Source organism: Musa acuminata, chromosome BXJ1-8, assembly GCF_036884655.1.
Source record: "Musa acuminata AAA Group cultivar baxijiao chromosome BXJ1-8, Cavendish_Baxijiao_AAA, whole genome shotgun sequence".
Classification (NCBI taxonomy): Eukaryota; Viridiplantae; Streptophyta; class Magnoliopsida; order Zingiberales; family Musaceae; genus Musa; species Musa acuminata.
This window is the reverse complement of record NC_088334.1, coordinates 12,073,524-12,092,082: the sequence shown is the minus strand read 5'-3', so window position 1 is coordinate 12,092,082 and position 18,559 is coordinate 12,073,524. Positions and strand designations below refer to the sequence as shown.

Sequence of the window (18,559 nt, the reverse complement as noted above, 5' to 3'; positions counted from 1 at the left end):
TTAGTAGGGTTGGTGGTCGCTTTAGGCTTGTAAATAAAGATTGTGTTATGTGGACACTTGTGAGATATTTTTGATCTATAATGGACTATTTTACCCTTTGTTGTGCAACTATTCTGGTAGAGTCTGTTTATAATTTGCATTGTCTATGAAGTATTTTCGGAAATGTTTGCTTGTAGATCCCTAATGAGGCGTTTTCTCTAACCTGTTCTCTCTTTTGTGGGTTCTAAGGGACATGGGAGGCTGACCTTTGTGGACAGACATGTAAGGGTGTCGCACGACTTAGGCAAAATCAGCTAAGTCCGTGACAGAACGGTGCAGGGAGATAACCATTGCATTTCGGATTATCGACAGCACATCTGTCATGGCTCTATCTCCCTCCCGAGGTCTTGTGCTCAGGCAGATGTGGCGGGGGTCAGGTCCCGTAGGATGATCCATAATGTGCCCTATCACAACTTATTAAAAAATAAAAAAAATAAAAAATAATTTTCCTTATCGATTAGCAAACACAAGCCTTCTTCTAAATGCTTTGTTATCTGATATTGCATGCATCCCCATTGTTGCCATTTGTCATTATCCTTTACGCTCATTGTGTGCTGACGGTCATGGGTATGCTTCAAGCTCATCGTTAACTATCATCTCTTCTTCCTCCACCCTCCTTCCCCTCATCTTCTTTCTTTTTTCTTCTCTTCCTCCGCATCGTCTGTTCCTCATCTTCTCTCTCTCGTTTTTCTTAGTCTTTGAAACACTTAATACATGCTGATGAATCTTTTGTTGATGATGCATAACAATTTCAATATCTAAAATGACATTCTTTCAACAAATGATAAAAATAAGTTATAAATGAAGTTATATCTCTCACCCTACGGAGACACATTCTTTCTAATAATGAATTAAAATATTATTTAATATTCATATTTGACAATCTACTAATATCCCAATTGAATCACCATATAATTATTTATTTGTTTATCCTTGGGGCACATGCACTCGTGCATGCAATCAATGAGACATTCAAATGTGCCAAAAATGTTAACATATATTATATGGAGGATGACATGAAAGATTAAGTCTAATGAGAATTCTATACTTTGATAGGCCTGTAGCTCCTTACATAAAGCATGTGCAACTTGGATTGCTGACTAGGCATAGCATACACATGAGACAAATTATATCAAACTCGGTCTTAATTAAGGATTAAAATTAAGAATTTGTTATATCTCTAAAAAATCATCAAAATCCACCACATCACATCAAGTAAAGTCCATTATATTTGTTTTTGTTGGATTCAAAGATACTGAATCTTTGAAAGATAGTGAGCTCACTGGACCTAAAATTGATTTGAACTCAAGTTGAAATAACCTAATTTCAAACTGACTTGGGTTCAAGTCAAATCGATGTAAATTTCATGAACCAACTTGAATCGATGTGGAATCATCAAAAACCAATCTAGAGTTAATCAAAACTGAGTTAAGCAAATATGAACCGACTCGAATCATTTCGCCCTAAATATTATAATTTAATCAGATTTTTTTTTAAAACAAGACCTAAATATTTTTTTCAAACCAACTAATATAATATATTACATCAATATGATATACTAATTTTTACGTCATGATATAAAATATTAAAACATTTATTATTCAACTATAGTACGGATCGATTCGAAACTTAAGCTAAGATAAAAAAAAAATTGAGAACGCTCCACTCCTCCTTGAATCAGGAAATTTATTTCATATTAAGAATATAAAATAAATAATGATTAATGAGATGTATCCGTATCAAGGTATACAAAATATTAGAAAATAAATAATAACGGTTGAGGTGTCATATTTGAATTTTCAAAACTAGGAAAAATAAAAAGATAATTACATGATAAATCAAAAGGAAAAGTTTCTAAGGTGATTGCGCGAGAAAATATCTTTTTTGGTTTTTTTTTCGAATGGTATCTATTTATTGAAATTCATAAACCATCACTTCCTATTTTTAATGTTTCAAAAATATTCTTTAAAAAGTTACCATTATTTCTTACCCAAATCTAAAATTTGGATTGATTTTTATTTGCAAAACACTATAAATAAAAAAATACTATAGAGTATTTTATTTTAAAAATATTATATGATATTTTTAAAATAAACAATATTATATAATATTTTTTAGTTAGTTTTATAGTATTTTTATTCATAAAAATACTATAAATATTTTTAAAACGCTAAACAGTTTTTTGGGGATGAAAAAATTCTCCCGAAAAAACACATTACAGCTTTGGGGAGTATTTTTTTAAAAAGTTTTTTAAAAGAAAAGATCACTGATGGGAAATTACGAGAGGCGGTAAGTACGATTGGAGAAGGATATTTTCTCGGTAAATCGCTAAAAAATAAAGAAAGAAAAAAGAGGGGCGGTCTGATTCAACCAAAAGCCAATAGACCTAAAAGCCACGCCACAACGGCATATACTGTGTCCATAAGCACCGCACCACCACCTCCAAGCCACCTTTTCTCACCGCCACGAAGCCTTCCCACACCGCAGCCCCATCACCCCACATCGCCCCCCGCCTCTCTCTCTCTCTCTCTCTATTCCCTTCCTCTTTCTCCTACCTTTTCATCTCTCTCTCTCTCTCTCTCTCTCTCTCTCTCTCTCGAATCGCTCGATCAATCTCAATCCCTCCTTCCCCTTGTCGTCTTTCCAATCCCTTCTTCGCAGGCGATCGATAAATCGCAGAGGCATCTTGAAGTCGTGTAGATCTCCGCCGGATTCAATCGATTATATCCAACCTTGATTCTATAATACCCTAACCCTTCGATCTTTGATGTTCCCGCCGGAACCCTGATCGCCGCCGCCGCCTCGGCCAAGGGCGAGGGAGGTGTCCCTTCTTGTATGGAAACACGCAGCCGGAAGCGGGCGGAGGCCTCCTCGTCGGCGCCCTCTTCTCAGCCCCCCGCGGCCCGTCGCCCGTCCAAGCGCTCCCGCACCAACCCGCCGCCTCCCTCGACCATCTTGACCCGCTCTCGTCGCTCCCGAAACTCCTCGCCGCCGCTTCTTCCTCCGCCACCCTCCGGCCCTATGGATTCCTCTGCCGGCGACTCCTCTGGCCGTCGCCGTGGCTCTGGCAAAAACCACCACCCTCCTGCGGAGCGTGATAGGGATAGGGATGCCTCGGATAAGGGGAAGGAGAGGGAGCCGGAAGCTTCCCGGTCCAGGGACAGGGACAGGGCCAGGGATCGGGATGCAGGGAGGATCTTGGGATTGAACTTTGATGGTGGGGGAGCTGACGATGATAATGATAGCGAGGGCGGCGCTAGTGCTCTCCACCAGAATCTCACTTCGACTAGCAGTGCACTTCAAGGGCTTCTCAGGAAATTAGGCGCAGGGCTCGATGATCTGCTGCCATCGTCGGCCTTGTTGGCCTCCTCTTCTTCTCAGCAGAGCTCACGGCTGAAGAAGATTTTGACGGGGCTGAGGGCTGATGGAGAGGAAGGGCGGCAGGTGGAGGCCCTGACCCAGCTTTGTGAGATGCTGTCAATTGGGACTGAGGATTCGCTTGGTTCATTCTCGGTGGACTCCTTCGTGCCCGTGCTCGTGGGTCTACTCAACCATGAGAGCAACCCTGACATTATGCTGCTTGCTGCAAGGGCTCTCACCCACCTCTGTGACGTCTTGCCATCATCATGCTCTGCTGTGGTGCATTATGGTGCTGTGCCATGTTTTTGTGCCCGTCTCCTCACAATTGAGTACATGGACTTAGCAGAACAGGTGCGCCGAATTCTTTTATGTTGAAATCATCTCAGCATTTTGTTTGTATATATCGATATAAAAAGCACCATCGTGAACAAAAATATAACACTGGGTTGCCTAATTTCCATTTATTTGTGGCCTGAAAGCAATCATATTTTAATAACAACACTTGCATCACTAGTGTATGTACCAGTCCGCCAACATGTCGATTCTGTGGTATGAAAAGCAAATTTGTTCAGATTATAGTTTTATATTCTGATCCTGGACCTTCAGAATGTGACCTTATCCAAATCACTTACTGTGAACGCATCATATGCTTTCATTCTTAAGTGTAATTTGGGTTCATTCGTTATCAAAATAAAAAAAGGGTATGAAGGTGAAAGTAATTGTGATACTTGGACACTGGCTAGTAAAGGAAATATGTTTTGATTTTCATGAAATCAAGATGATCTTTGTGGGGTAAATTTTTTTCCCTCCAAGAAGCCTAGAAGTGCAACTAATATATGCGACTATGTCTCTTCCGTGGAATGATTGCAAGTTTTACTTGGCTTATTACTTATTGGTTGTTCCTAGAACCTAGTTAATCTACCATTCTCTTGAATCACTTATACTTTTTTCAGTCTCTGCAAGCACTGAAGAAGATATCACAAGAACACCCGACTGCATGTTTGCGTGCCGGCGCACTTATGGCAGTTCTGTCTTACCTTGATTTCTTCTCCACAGGAGTTCAGGTAATGTGTTTGTATAATTATAAAAATTTTATATTGGAGATAGTGTATAGGTGTTTGTTGAATGTTAATTCTAAGTCTGTTCATTGCTTATTATCTTGTCATGATTGGTCTCTCATGTTATCATCATTTGGCCACTTTATTTCTTCTTCAGAGAGTAGCATTATCGACTGCAGCAAATATGTGCAAGAAACTTCCATCAGATGCTGCTGACTTTGTGATGGAAGCAGTTCCACTGCTGATCAATCTTCTTAATTATCATGATTCAAAGGTTATTCTGTTCTTTGCATTTAACATGCTAAGCCTCTTTTTTTGAGTCATTGACTGTAGGATTATGAATTTGTGTTATGGGTTTATATAAGCTAAGATAGTTTTCATGTTCATCTTTTGATTACTGCTGGCTACAACGACAGGTGCTGGAACATGCTTCTGTCTGCTTGACACGAATTGCAGAAGCATTTGCTTCATCTCCTGAGAAACTGGATGAGTTATGTAAACATGGATTAGTTGCACAAGCTGCTGGGCTAATATCTCTTAGTAATTCAGGAGGACAAGCCTCTCTAAGTACATCGACATACACGGTACGCATACATGCAATTGTAATAATTTATTATGGAGGCCCACCAGTATTGACTAAAAAATTATTTCAGGGTTTAATCCGACTCTTGTCAACATGTGCAAGTGGATCCCCACTAGCAGCTAAAACTCTTCTACTTTTAGGAATCAGTGGCACTCTTAAAGACATTCTCTCTGGTTCTGGGCTTGTTGCTGGTGCTTCTGTTTCACCTGCCTTGACAAGGCCACCTGAGCAGGTACCTTACTTTTTATGTGGTTTCATCCAGTGCTAAAGTCACTGTATTCTTTAATAGTGACTTTTGTTGACAAACTGTTGTGCCTATGAGTTGCTGTATGTTACATGTCCAACAAGGTGATCTTAAATTGCTGGGATACATAATAGCCATCATAAGCTTCAAATCATTGAATTCTCAGAACCAAATTTGATCACACTTTTAAGGCTGCTCCGGCTCAGGTGCAAATGCACTGAGTGTAACATGGATCATAGAGCATGCACAGTTTTTGTTTAACTATAGGATTTAGGTATTACAACTTGGAAAGAGTGCTAATCAAGATGTTTTCAACATATAGTTCTAAATAAAACATATGTTTAAAAAAAATCTAAAATATTATATGTTTATTTACTTTAATTTTTATTTTTTACATTATTTATTTAAAATTGTTTCAAGCTAAAAATAGGTTGAAGTTATTTCAAGGTTTGTTGAAATAATTTTCATTTTTCTCCCTTTTTTTTTTCTTTTTTGTTATCCTCATCTTTTCTTTCCTTTATTCTTACCATTGAGATGGGCTTTCATGAGATATTTAAGGATACCCAAAAGGATTCAATCCCCATGAATTTGGAACCCTTGACTCATTAGTCTCAAATCCCATGAGTTGCACGATGTGAGTTTTGAGGGCATTTCTTCGTCTCTCTGTCTCCTCTCTTTTTCTCTCTCTCTCTGATAGTAGTAAAGCACAGCGGACAAGTGGATGCAGATGGTTGGTGGCATAATTTTCTTCCTCATCCCCTCTTCCTCTGGCAGCAGAGGCATGTCGACAGGCAGCTGATTGCTTCTTCTTCTCTCTTATTTTTCTTCCTTTCTAACAATGGCTCTTATTCTTCTAGCCAGCTACATATTGGCCTGAATTGGCTAAGTCTGGGCAATTTAGAATGTGTCCAGTCAAGTTTTGGTCAATGTCGGCTAAGGTCATAAAATATTGGTTCAGTCAAACTTGTATTTCATACCATTGCAGGTTTCTCTTTATGCAAATCCGGCAGGCTAAAGTGCCAAGTCTGAGCAGCATAATCTGAAACCAAACTTTTAATTGATTCATTAAATTTTAGTGTGAATCAAATTATTGTCCCAAGATTCAGTTGTGAGAAGCGTCACTGAACTTTATGGCTGTGCAGTGAAATTGGTAAAGCCTTGTTGGCTGGTTAGTATCATGTGATTGTTATAGTGGAAGCAATTTGATCTAACCCTATGACCTAAATTTTAAATTTAGGTGTTTTGGGTTATTTTTCATGCTTTCTATGCATTTCTATGTTAACGCTGTATTTGGAGTCTCATGGATAGTGTTTCAGAGTCTCTATTGCAAAACTATTGACCAATCTGATTCTGCCAAAACTTATGTTCTTTGTAGTTCAAGCTGGCTGCTTGTCTTCTAAGATTGACTAATGCTAGCTGGCTAATCGAATGTGGAGTGGTATTAGCCCTTTTTTATCTGTAATACAAGTCACATGATAGGACTCCTCAATGACAGGTGTTTGGTTTAATATGTGTTCTCCCAGCTTCCTATATTGTTCATTAATGGACTTGTATTTTTACAAAATGTGTTCGTCTAATTTTTATTGTATACCTAAGCATTCATGATTTTCATGTCCATGAAAATATTTTGATTCCTGCTTGCTTGCTGATCTGATGATGCTAGCAAATGGAAGTTGATAGTGCAATAAGTAAATTGGTTGCAAACTTTTATCTTTTAATGTCTTTTAAAGATTTTTGTATTTCAATTCTCTCAGCACATGCATGAAATGTGTAGAAATGCTTGTGCAGGGAATAAATTTAGTGAGTTCAATGTTCTATTTACATTCATGTAGAAACTAGAAAGATCATCATTAGATTTATTCAGTATCTAATTTGTGTTGCATTCTACCATTTAGGTTTATGAGATTGTGAACCTTGTGGATGAGCTTCTTCCTCCCTTGCCTCAAGGAACTATTTCTACACCAATATTCTACAATATTACTGTGAAAGGATCATCTATAAAGAAATCCACAGGCATCACTCCTGGTAAACCAGTTGAGCCTGGTTTAGCAACAAATGATGTTTCAGCCCGTGAAAAGTTACTGCAAGAACAACCTGAACTTCTGCAACAGTTTGGAACTGACTTGCTCCCTGTTCTAACACAGGTTTGGATACTGGTGTTTGGACTTTTGCTCTTGTAAGTACTTTTGCTGCCCAAATGTTGACCCAAGCATCTTGTCACGTAGGTGTATGCTTCTAGTGTAAATGGTTCAGTCCGCCACAAGTGTTTGGCTATTATCGGAAAGTTGATGTATTTCAGCTCAGCTGATATGATTCAATCTTTACTTAGTGCCACAAACATATCCAGGTGTTGATTTCCGTGTTCTGTACTCTGTTCAGGTCATTTTCAGAGGTAAGCTTCTGACTGCCATAATTTAGTCTTTGCTGATTCTTTGCTCCATGTTTGCAGCTTCTTAGCAGGCATTTTGGCATGGAAAGATCCACAAGTCTTGATACCTGCTCTTCAGATAGCAGAGGTTCTGATGGAAAAGCTTCCAGGTACATTTTCCAAGATATTTGTGAGAGAAGGGGTTGTCCATGCAGTGGATGCTTTGATATGCCCAGATACCTCAAGTTCCATTCCTTCTCAAACATCCATCTCTGAGAAGGATGGTGATTCTGCACCTGTAATTTCTTCACGTTCTCGGCGTTATCGGCGACGTAGTGGTGGCTTGAATACAGAAACTGGGTCAGTGGATGAATCAAAGCGTTCACTATCAGTTGTCGGCTCACCTCCTAATTTATTTGAAATCCCACCTCCAAGTTCTAGTCTTCGTGCTTCTGTCAGTGCTTGTGCCAAGTCTTTCAAAGATAAATTTTTTCCTGCATATCCTGGTGCAACTGAAGTTGGAGTTACAGATGATCTTCTTCGTTTGAAAAATCTTTGCACAAAATTAAATTCCAGTGTTGAGACTGTAAGGACAAAAGGCAAAGGAAAATCTAAAGCCTCCTTAGTTTCTTCCTTTGATATATCATCTAGCATCGAGGAAGAATTAGATGGAGCAATATCAGAGATGTTGGCTGAACTTAGCAAAGGCGACGTGTCCACTTTTGAGTTTATTGGAAGTGGAGTCGTTCTGGCACTTCTTAGTTATTTGTCTTGTGGAACATTTGGAAAGGAGAAAATTTCTGAAGCTAACTTGCCAAAGCTTCGAAAACAAGCACTGAGGAGGTACAGGTCATTTATCGCAACTGCTCTTCCAGATGAACCAAAGGGAGGACACACAACTCCCATGACTGTGTTGGTTCAAAAGCTTCAAAATGCTTTAACTTCGTTGGAACGTTTTCCAGTTGTCCTTAGCCATTTGTCTAGATCTACCAGTGGAAGTGCACGTCTGTCATCAGGTCTAAGTGCCTTGTCTCAGCATTTTAAGTTGCGTTTATGTCGAGCACCGGGTGAGAAATCTCTTCGTGATTACTCATCAAATATTGTACTTATCGAACCACTGGCAAGTCTAGCAGTTGTCGAAGAGTTCCTTTGGCCAAGGGTTAAGCGGATTGACTCTGGACAAAAGTCTTCTGCATCAGCAGGAAATTCTGATTCTGGATCTGTAGCTACTGGAGCTGGTACCCAATTATCGTCAGCATCAACTGCTTCTGGCCATCGCCCTTCAACTAGATCTAGGTCATCAGTAGCAATTGGAGGTCCAGCTAGAAATGATGCTGCTGAGGGAAGTTCGAATTCTTCTAAAGGGAAGGGTAAGGCAGTCTTGAAATCTACATCTGAGGAAGCCAGAGGACCTCAAACAAGAAAAGCTACTCGTAGAAGAGTTGCTTCAGATAAAGATGCAGAAATGAAACCTGCACTTAGTGACTCTGGATCTGAGGTTGGTTCACATCTTTGATTCCTTCTGTTTGGGATATACTTTCTTAGGCAGTAATTCTAGTCCTGATACAAAAATGCTAACCAGGAACCTTTTTTGTAATCTTTGTTAGTAAATAGTCGCCACAATTTAAGGCAACAACCTTTAACTGAACTGAAATTTGCCGAGTCAAATACAGGATAATCATGCAGAACTTTTTCACTAAAACTATCAGTTTGGAACAGTGTACTGTGAGAATTTTTAAAAGAAAGAAATAACCAGATCTTAGGATGGATCTGGAGTTCTTTGAAATTTGCGTATTTTATCATATTTGATTACATTTGCTACTTTATTATTCTATGACCATGTTAATATTGAATAGTTTCTTTTATATACACATGCAAATATTCATCTATTGCACAACTATCAAGGGTAAAGTAAGTTTTGCTGTTCCATTTATGTGGGTAGTAGAGAAGTCTAATTCGTATTTTCACCTCTATCAGATTTATCACATCTGATAGGTAAAGCTTTTTTTCTCCTTCAACTCTTTTCTGTTGGGACTGTATACACCAGTGATTTAAAAAGTGCTAGGCGCTCGCCCGAGCGAAGCGAGGTGCTAAATTATAAAAATATATAATATAATTATAAAAATATATAATATAATTATTTGAAATGGTCTAAATTATAAAAATATATAATATAATTATAACAATAATTTCAAATAAATAAAAATTAACAACATTAAAATCAAAATAATATATTATTAATCTATTAACAGAAAATTAATCATTTCAAAATTCAAATAAACTTAATATTAAGAGTATACTGAGCCTGATGGAGAAACGAGGAAGCGGCGAGCGGCGGCGGCAACAGCGGCGAGCGGCGACAGTAGCAGCAGCGAGCGGCGGCAGCGGCAGCAGCGGCGGCAGCGGCAGCGGGAAAGGGAAAGGGAGCGGAAGGCGCGAGCAGCGGGAGGCGCGAGCAGCAGGAAGGCTCGCGAGAGGGCTCGCAGGAGGCGAGAGGGCTCGTGGGAGGCGCGAGCAGCGGGAGGGCTCGCGGGAGGCGTGAGCAACGGGGGGGCTCGAGGGAGGCGCGAGCAGCGGGAAGGCTCGCGGGAGGGCTCGCAGGAGACGCGAGCAGCGAGAGGGCTCGCGGGAGGCGCGAGCAGCGGGAGGGCTCGCGGGAGGCGCAAGCAGCGACAGCGGCGAGCAGCGGCAGCGGGAGCAGCGGCAGCGAGCGACGAGATCGCGATCGCGATCGGGATCGGGATCGGGATCGAGAGCGGCAGCAGGTTAGTGTTGGGTTAGGGTTAGGGTTAGGGTTGGGGTTATATCGGTTTAGTTGGTTCGATTGAACCAACTAACAACCGAACCAGGATCGAACCAGACCTAAAATTCTGGTTCGGTCGCCTTGGTTTACCCAGGCGCTCGCCCGAAGCGCCCAGCGCTTGGTCTCGGGCGAGCGCCCAGGCGGCGCCTGTTTGAAGCGCGCCACCTGGGACATTAGCGAGGCGCTCGGGCCTCGCCTCGCCCGAGCGCCTAGGCGAGCGCCCGAGCGCCTTTTGCAATCACTGGTATACACATATATGTATGTATATGTACATATTTGAGAAAGCTGCTAGATAAAACTCATGAAGCTTGACATGATTGTATTTTGCACAAAAGAAGAATCTGCTATAAGGTGACAAGATTCTTGGTGAAACTGTCACAAAGAAAGCCAGGTCTTAGAGAAGGCACTTTTTATTGAAAATGACTGTTGAGATTTAGCCACGTGCATAAAATAAGAAGAACAAGACAAAATAAAATAGTTTCATGACTAACCAATGGGCCTCTGTGCATATCATATCTTCTAGACTTAAAAAGTATTGGTGTGTTGTTTGTGTGTACATATCAGATATCATGGTTGCATGTTTTGATTGGTAATGTTTGAAACAATTAGTTCTGACCCATTCCTGGAACAAGACAAAGCACCATATTGTTGATTATAACCAAAATTGTAAATTCTAAACCCATGAGGTTTATATGTGATGAGAATGATAATGACAACAATAACTCGACATTGATGATAACTGATAAGATTCTTTTCCCAATCATTTTGGGGGAAAGATACATGGGTACTCTTCTGACATTAGTTCTATAAAGGGAAACACCTGAGAGTCCAAAGATTGTTCTTAATGACAATTCTCTTAGTTTACTCTTTTCTGTAACTTCTAGCTTGAATTCACTTAGTTTTGTTTGTTGGGGCATATAATGAAGTTTTCTGGACATGTATTTCCTGCTTTCGTATTTGAGTCAGAACACCTATGATTTAGACCATTTGATCCTATATGTAAAGGTCCAATTTCTTTCGATTTCAAAATGCAAATAATAATTGAGTTGAATGCTTCATCAATATGAAAATATAGTATGTAGAAGCCATTCCAAATTTCTGAATGCAAAATATCTACACAATGATGCCAATTTTGAAGTGGTGGTTACTCTGAGTCTGAAGATGCTCTACTATCTAAATTTCTTAAATTCAAGGATTTACAATGTCAAGTTCTGTCACTATGATTTGCAGTGGCACCAAGGTCTATCTGAACTATGTTTACTTTGGGAACTAGTTGTATTATAGAAATTTAAATTGGTGCTTCTTTAAGGGTTTTATTAATATGTTAAAGCTTCAGATGTTTTTTCTTGCTAATATTGTTTTTGCGGATTGGTGCCTTCTAACAGTGGTATCTTATAGATACAATTTGAAATACGACAAAGCAATTGATCAATCAAAATTGCATGTAATTTGGAGTTCATCTACATCATTAAGGTTGATATGTTTTATAGGTGATGTTCTGGTTATTGGGTGGCTGCATGGGTTATGGACCAGTACTGGTTTTAGGGGTCTTACCCATCAATCGCCTACTAATATTTTTTGCTTTAATTTTTTGTTATTGAACCATCTTGATGCTGTACAGGATGAGATGGACATGTCTCCTGTTGAGATTGATGCTCTTATGATTGAGGAGGATGTCTCAGATGATGAAGACGATGATCATGAGGAGGTGGTATGTCAAACTATTTATTTTCCTTTGTGTTTGATTTACTGTCCTTCTACATTTTTTACTATTAGTGTTATGTTTCATTAGTACTGATTTGTTCAATATAGTGATAATCTGCTTATGTGAGTTTGGTTGATTCACTGTAATGTAAAATGTGCGTCTAGGAGTTGAAATTTATAATAATACATTTTCAAATTAGTTGGTCATGTTTCATCCAATCTTGGTGGTTTTGCCATTGATGCTTTGATTTGTTATCACACTTTCAGGAGCTCAAAGATGAGACTCTTCCTGTTTGTGTACCAGAGAAGGTACACGATGTCAAATTAGATCCTGCTGATGATGCGGCTGTTGATCCTTCTGCAAGTGGTAGTCAGGCACAACCTTCATCAGGTTCTAGTGATAGGGCTATCTCTACAAGAGACTCAGAGTCCACTGAACTACGAAGTGGAAATGCTTTTGGTTCAAGGGGAATGTCATTTGCTGCTGCTGCTATGGCTGGGCTTGCTTCTTTAAGCAGCAGAGGTATCAGAGGTGGTCGAGGCACTGGTGCTAGTGATAACTGCAACAAATTGATATTCACAGCAGGAGGGAAGCAGCTTAGCAAGCATTGGACCATTTATCAAGCTTTCCAACGTCAACTTGTTCTTGATGAAGAGGATGATGAAAGATTTAATGGATCTGATCTACCCAGTGATGGCAGTAGATTCTGCAATGATGTATTTACCATCACATACCAAAAGGCTGATGGCCAGGCTGACAGGACTTCTCAAGGAGGCTCCACTTCTTCAATGTCAAAGACTCCGAAATCTGCTTCTGCTTCCAATTCTAGCTGTGAAAATAGGTGGCAAAAGAAGTCACTACTGGATAGCATTTTGCAAGCTGATCTTCCTTGTGATCTTGAAAAAACTAATCCTACGTATAATATATTGGCATTATTGCGTGTTTTAGAGTGTCTGAATCAGCTGACTCCTCGCCTGAGAGTGCAAGCAGTAAGTGATGATTTTGCCGAGGGTAAGATTACTGGTGTGGATGGGCTATATAGGACTGGTATAAGTGTCCCTCCAAAAGAGTTTGTTAATACCAAGTTAACGCCGAAACTTTCCCGCCAAATTCAGGATGCTCTGGCATTATGTAGTGGTAGTGTTCCTCCATGGTGTTACCAAATGACAAAAGCATGCCCTTTTCTCTTTCCCTTTGAGATCAGAAGACAGTATTTCTATTCTACAGCTTTTGGACTATCTCGTGCATTGCATCGACTTCAGCAACAACAAAATGCTGATAATCCTAATTCAGCAAATGAAAGAGAGGTCCGCATTGGTCGACTGCAAAGACAAAAGGTTCGTGTTTCTAGAAATAGAATCTTGGACTCTGCAGTAAAAGTTATGGAGATGTATTCTAGTCAGAAGGCTGTCCTTGAAGTAGAATATTTTGGTGAAGTTGGAACAGGGTTGGGTCCAACCTTAGAATTTTATACTTTGTTGAGTCACGATTTGCAAAAGGTTGAATTGGGGTTATGGAGATCCAACTATGGATCAGATAATAATGTGATGCAAATTGATGGAGGTGAAATGGAAGATGGAAAGACTGATGATGGTTCAGTAATGAAGATACATAATGACAACTTTTCTGTTCAAAGAAGAGATATTATACAAGCTCCTCTTGGTTTGTTTCCTCGTCCTTGGTCGCCTAATGTAGGTGCTTCTGATGGTAGCCAGTTTTCAAAGGTTTTAGAGTATTTTCGTCTGGTTGGTCAAACAATGGCAAAAGCTCTACAAGATGGGAGGCTTTTGGATCTGCCACTTTCTACAGCATTTTACAAACTTGTATTGGGTCAAGTAAGTTATAGAGTACCTGCATAAGTGTCTATTAAATCTAGTCATCATAAACAATCAATGAAAGTAATGTCTGATTGCAGGAGCTTGATTTGTATGACATCTTGTCATTTGATGCTGAATTTGGAAAGACATTACAAGAAATGCAAGTTCTTGTTCATTGCAAACAGTTTATGGATGCAACTGCTGGTGACAGTCGAAAGACAACTGCTGATTTACAATTCCATGGTGCTCCAATTGAAGACTTATGTTTAGATTTTACTCTTCCTGGCTATCCTGATTACATACTTAAAGGAGAGGAAAGCACTGTGGTGAGAGCTTAGGAAATATAGTTTTATATTCTCTATTTCAGTAACTTCCAGGATACCTTTTTTAGTATTTGATGAGATCATTTTTCAGGTTAATATCAACAATTTGGAGGAGTACATTTCCTTGGTTGTTGATGCTATTACTAATACAGGAATTACGAGGCAGATGGATGCATTTAGAGCAGGATTCAATCAGGTAGCTTTTGTTTTTTCTTTTTTTGCTTAAAAAGATTGTTTCCGAGATCTTACATTGCACTTTAGTTTATCTTGCAAAAGTTGAGTTTGTATTCTGGTTTGCATTGTTCTGTTTCTTGCATCCTCAAGACATATAGCTGTGACATTTTAAGAATCAATTTCATTATTCTATTTTTTGTTGCTAGAATAACCACATAAAAAGTTAAAACCCACTAATGATATATACTTTTAGTATCCCCTGAGCAAGAAGGGGTGATCATTGAGGATGCCACACCTAAGATTGGAGAAGACTGGCTAAGGCTGCTTTTGTTTTTATTGTTAACTACATCTTAGGTATGAAGGGTATTTTTGTTAAACACTGTTACAGTCACATCTTATTTCTTTTTGTTAAAACTATTGCAATCACATTATTTTTCAGATTGCCAAGAAATAAGGCTAACTATGTCAATATGTTAGTGTTGTGATTAAAATACTAAAACGAACAGATGGTGGTGCAACCAATGATTAAATAGGAAAATGTAAATTAGTCAAGGATGTAATTTTCATTATTTCTCTGGTGTTTCACCCAAAATAATAGACTACTTCCAATGGTTATTAGCAACAGATAAGACTATTGGACTTTTATGTAACTTAATTTTTGGAACCAATCGTCCAACAACCAAACATATAAAAGCAAACAAAAGAGTCCATACCATTTTCTATCAGTGAAGAGGCCGAATCTTCTGCAATTATTGGAATAAAATGAAATTTGATCACCTAATGTCATTGTTAGAACAGCATAACTCCTGGAACCTCCACTAAGCTCAGAATGTAGTTGAAGTGCATCAATGAACAGAAAACTAGCCTGCATGGCAACACCAGTTCCGGCTAATAATGACACTGGTTTAGACAAGTATCCTCATAAATGAACCATGCGAAATAAAAGCCAGCATAACTTGCTTTCGTTGTGGCTATATACACATATGAAAAGAAGCTCCATGGCTCAAAGCAAAAATAATGACTGTTGCCAACAATAAGATCAAATTATATCATACGAATACAGGTAATCTTACAGGGACCACAATGTCCCTCTTAATACTATATTTCCTGCTAAATGTAGATTCCTGCATGCTCTGTTGTCTTGGTAGTTTCCTATGCCACTTTGGTATTTGAACATTCCAAGTCCTTACCTCCATCTTGTCTAGTATGAGCTTTAATTTGTATTCTAAATTTACACTATTTTAAAGCAACCAATAATGCTAGGAATGCTCAATTTTGGTGGTCTGAACTTCTGATTTGTATTGTTTGTCAGTTTATTGTCAGCATCGCTTGGGGAAAGCATGAAAAGCTCCATTTGTACATTTTGTTTTTAGTTTCTCTTAGGAGATTTTTAATCACGTGAAATGTTGATGTGACCATCACAAAACCAACTCCTTCCCTGACTATAATACGAGTGGGCATTCAGTTTTGTTCATCATATTGCGATAATCTTGTGTGTCTCTTTGTTGTTTCAATGTTGTATTGTAGTGCTATACCACTTAATGTGGCGTGCCCTAGTTCGTATCAGCTTACATGTGAATATTTCCTCAACATGGCACGATGCCAGTTCCCTAAGAATTTGGTTTTAGTCGATATGCAGATATATGGTGATTGATGATGTCTTCAAGAAGCATATTTTGAACTACTTTCCTTAAACTACTGTCATTGTTTGACCTACTTGGATCTTTGTTCCACCAGCAAGTATTCCAGGAGTAACAATTTTTGTTTTCGTTCCATTTCAGGTGTTTGACATATCGTCTTTGCAAATATTTTGTCCACATGAACTTGACTACCTAATTTGTGGTCGCAGAGAATTGTGGAAGGTATACAATCTTATGCTGGCTGTTATCTTTTATTATGCTATTCTAAACTTATAACAACAGAATTGTCATTTCCATGTTCTGTGCAGCCTGAGACGCTGGTTGATCATATAAAATTTGATCATGGATACACAGCTAAAAGCCCTGCGATCGTCAATGTATGTACTTTCTTTCTTTGTTTAGAATTTAATACGTACTGTATCGATGGATGAATTTGTATATTATGATTCATTTTGTTTCTTTAGCTGCTTGAGATAATGGGGGAATTTACACCAGAGCAGCAGCACGCATTTTGCCAGTTTGTGACTGGTGCTCCAAGGCTTCCACCTGGTGGCCTGGCTGCACTAAATCCAAAGTTGACTATAGTGAAAAAGGTATATCCCGCTCATTATGGTTGAAGTTCATCATGCTTCTTATATTCTTCACTCTAATGCTGTCGTATACCAATGTGATTTTGCTGTTAATGGCAGCATTCTTCAAATTTATCCAATAGAACAACAAATGGAACTGGGGCAACTGAGTCAGCTGATGGTGACTTACCCAGTGTTATGACCTGTGCTAACTACCTGAAACTTCCCCCATACTCAACCAAGGTTTTTGTTGTCTTTGCAAAATTTAGGGGTTTTGATGTTCATTGTGTGCAACCTCTCTGATGAAATCCATTTTTAGGGAATAATGTACAAGAAGCTTCTTTATGCTATCAGTGAAGGCCAGGGATCATTTGATCTGTCATAAACGTGAGACTCATCAATCAGCACAGGTACTGTCTTGTGCCCATTCTTCTCAGCATCATCTGTTTCTCAACCAAAGGGAGACTAGTAACAATGAGGTCAGTTGCTACCTTTGATCGGTCACACCAGATCTGTTGTTGTTATGGAATTATCATGATGCTCGGCATGTATATTCTAATTATTCTTGTATTATTATGCCCAACAAATTTTCCCTTTATATCTGGTCGATATACTTTTTTGTGCTTTAATAATATTAGTTTCTCACTCAGGTGATTCTGATTGTCCAGTACAACATTTGGAGTTTGATAGGGATATAGAGCCCTGTGTTCCGATTGATGTAAATAAAACATGATCGATTACCTGTTAAAGCAACTTGATAGCCTGTGTTAATGACCAGAGGGAAAGGAATTGATGCATTGAATTCCCTTCTATTGTGATATCCGTTAATATATCAAAAGTTTGATCATCAATGTTAGAGCCAGCACTTGGTTCTACAGATTCAGTTGAGGAATAAAACCTGCTGCTGTTTGAATGGGTCTGGTGGAGGTAGAAACTTCAGGCTTTTAAGAGGAGTGCAAAAGATTCCTTTGGCTATCCAAATAAACTTATGACTCAGCTGCTACAAGCAAAATCCATTGGTTGGGCAGTCTTGTTCTTATTTTATTCTGCAGCAGGGTATATATACTTTAGTTTTTATTGTTTTGTGAAAAATGACGGTGTAAATTGGGCTAATTATAGATTATTTTTTTGTAGCTAGTCAATATTTTTAAAAGTTATATTGATATTTTTATAGTTACGAAAATAAAATATTTAGATTCATTTATCTTAACAGTGAAAATAAAACATTTGGTTTTATTAACGGAATATGAAAATAAAAGATAAAAGGATAAATTTAACATTTCGGTGGTGGTAGATGATGGCGTTGTTAGCATCGACGTCAACGTAATTGTTGAGCGATTTTTTTCCCCTTGTCGTTCTCGTTGTTGCCTTCTCTTTCCCTAGTGCTCACCCCTTTCATTATCGTCGGTGTCCATCTTCTCTCTCCCTTGCACTCACCCCTCTTGCCATTGTTAGTGTTCACCCCTCGAGGAGGTGGGCGGGGCGATGGTGATTTTGATTGTGAGGGCTTTGGTTGTCACCTTCATCCTATCCATCTCTTTAAGCGTTGAGCACAAGGGGGAGAGGAGGTGGGGAGGCGGTTGTGAGGGCTCTAGCTATTGCCTTCGCCCTGTCCACCTCTTTGAGAGGTGTGTACCAGGGGGAGAGGTGGACGAGGTAGAGGCAATCACGAGAGGGAGAGGAGGCGGAGGGCAACGAGGGAGAAAGGGCCACTCGATAATTATGTCGGCATCGATGCTAGTGACGTCGTTTTCTGTCACCACCACTACAATGTTAAATTTATTTTTTTACTTTTTTATATATATTTTTTTTCGTTATTAAAACTGATGTCGTTAGGATAAATGGACATAAATATTTTACCTTCGTAACTATAGAA

General features: G+C 39.0%; 1 protein-coding gene across 3 annotated transcripts; it reads left to right on the top strand.

Moving 5' to 3' along the window:
* The first annotated feature begins 2,460 nt into the window (after positions 1–2,460).
* LOC103994421 (E3 ubiquitin-protein ligase UPL3) lies at positions 2,461–17,485 on the top strand. Of its 3 annotated transcripts, XR_672461.3 has the most exons (18): positions 2,461–3,750; positions 4,353–4,463; positions 4,615–4,731; positions 4,874–5,041; positions 5,111–5,272; positions 7,180–7,428; positions 7,510–7,631; positions 7,734–9,150; positions 12,077–12,166; positions 12,427–13,995; positions 14,076–14,303; positions 14,392–14,496; positions 16,256–16,336; positions 16,423–16,491; positions 16,579–16,707; positions 16,804–16,926; positions 17,003–17,162; positions 17,334–17,485. XR_672461.3 is itself a non-coding variant. In XM_009414747.3 (17 exons), exons 1-17 carry the CDS (start codon positions 2,875–2,877, stop codon positions 17,066–17,068), a joined length of 5,679 nt encoding a protein of 1,892 aa, XP_009413022.2. In that variant the 5' UTR covers positions 2,461–2,874; the 3' UTR covers positions 17,069–17,332. The 3 variants fall into 3 exon arrangements, 2 of the variants coding, with proteins under 2 accessions (XP_009413022.2, XP_009413020.2); XM_009414747.3 differs by lacking the exon at positions 17,334–17,485 and having other exon boundaries at positions 12,077–12,163; positions 17,003–17,332; XM_009414745.3 differs by lacking the exon at positions 17,334–17,485 and having other exon boundaries at positions 17,003–17,281.
* The last annotated feature ends 1,074 nt before the right edge of the window (positions 17,486–18,559 follow it).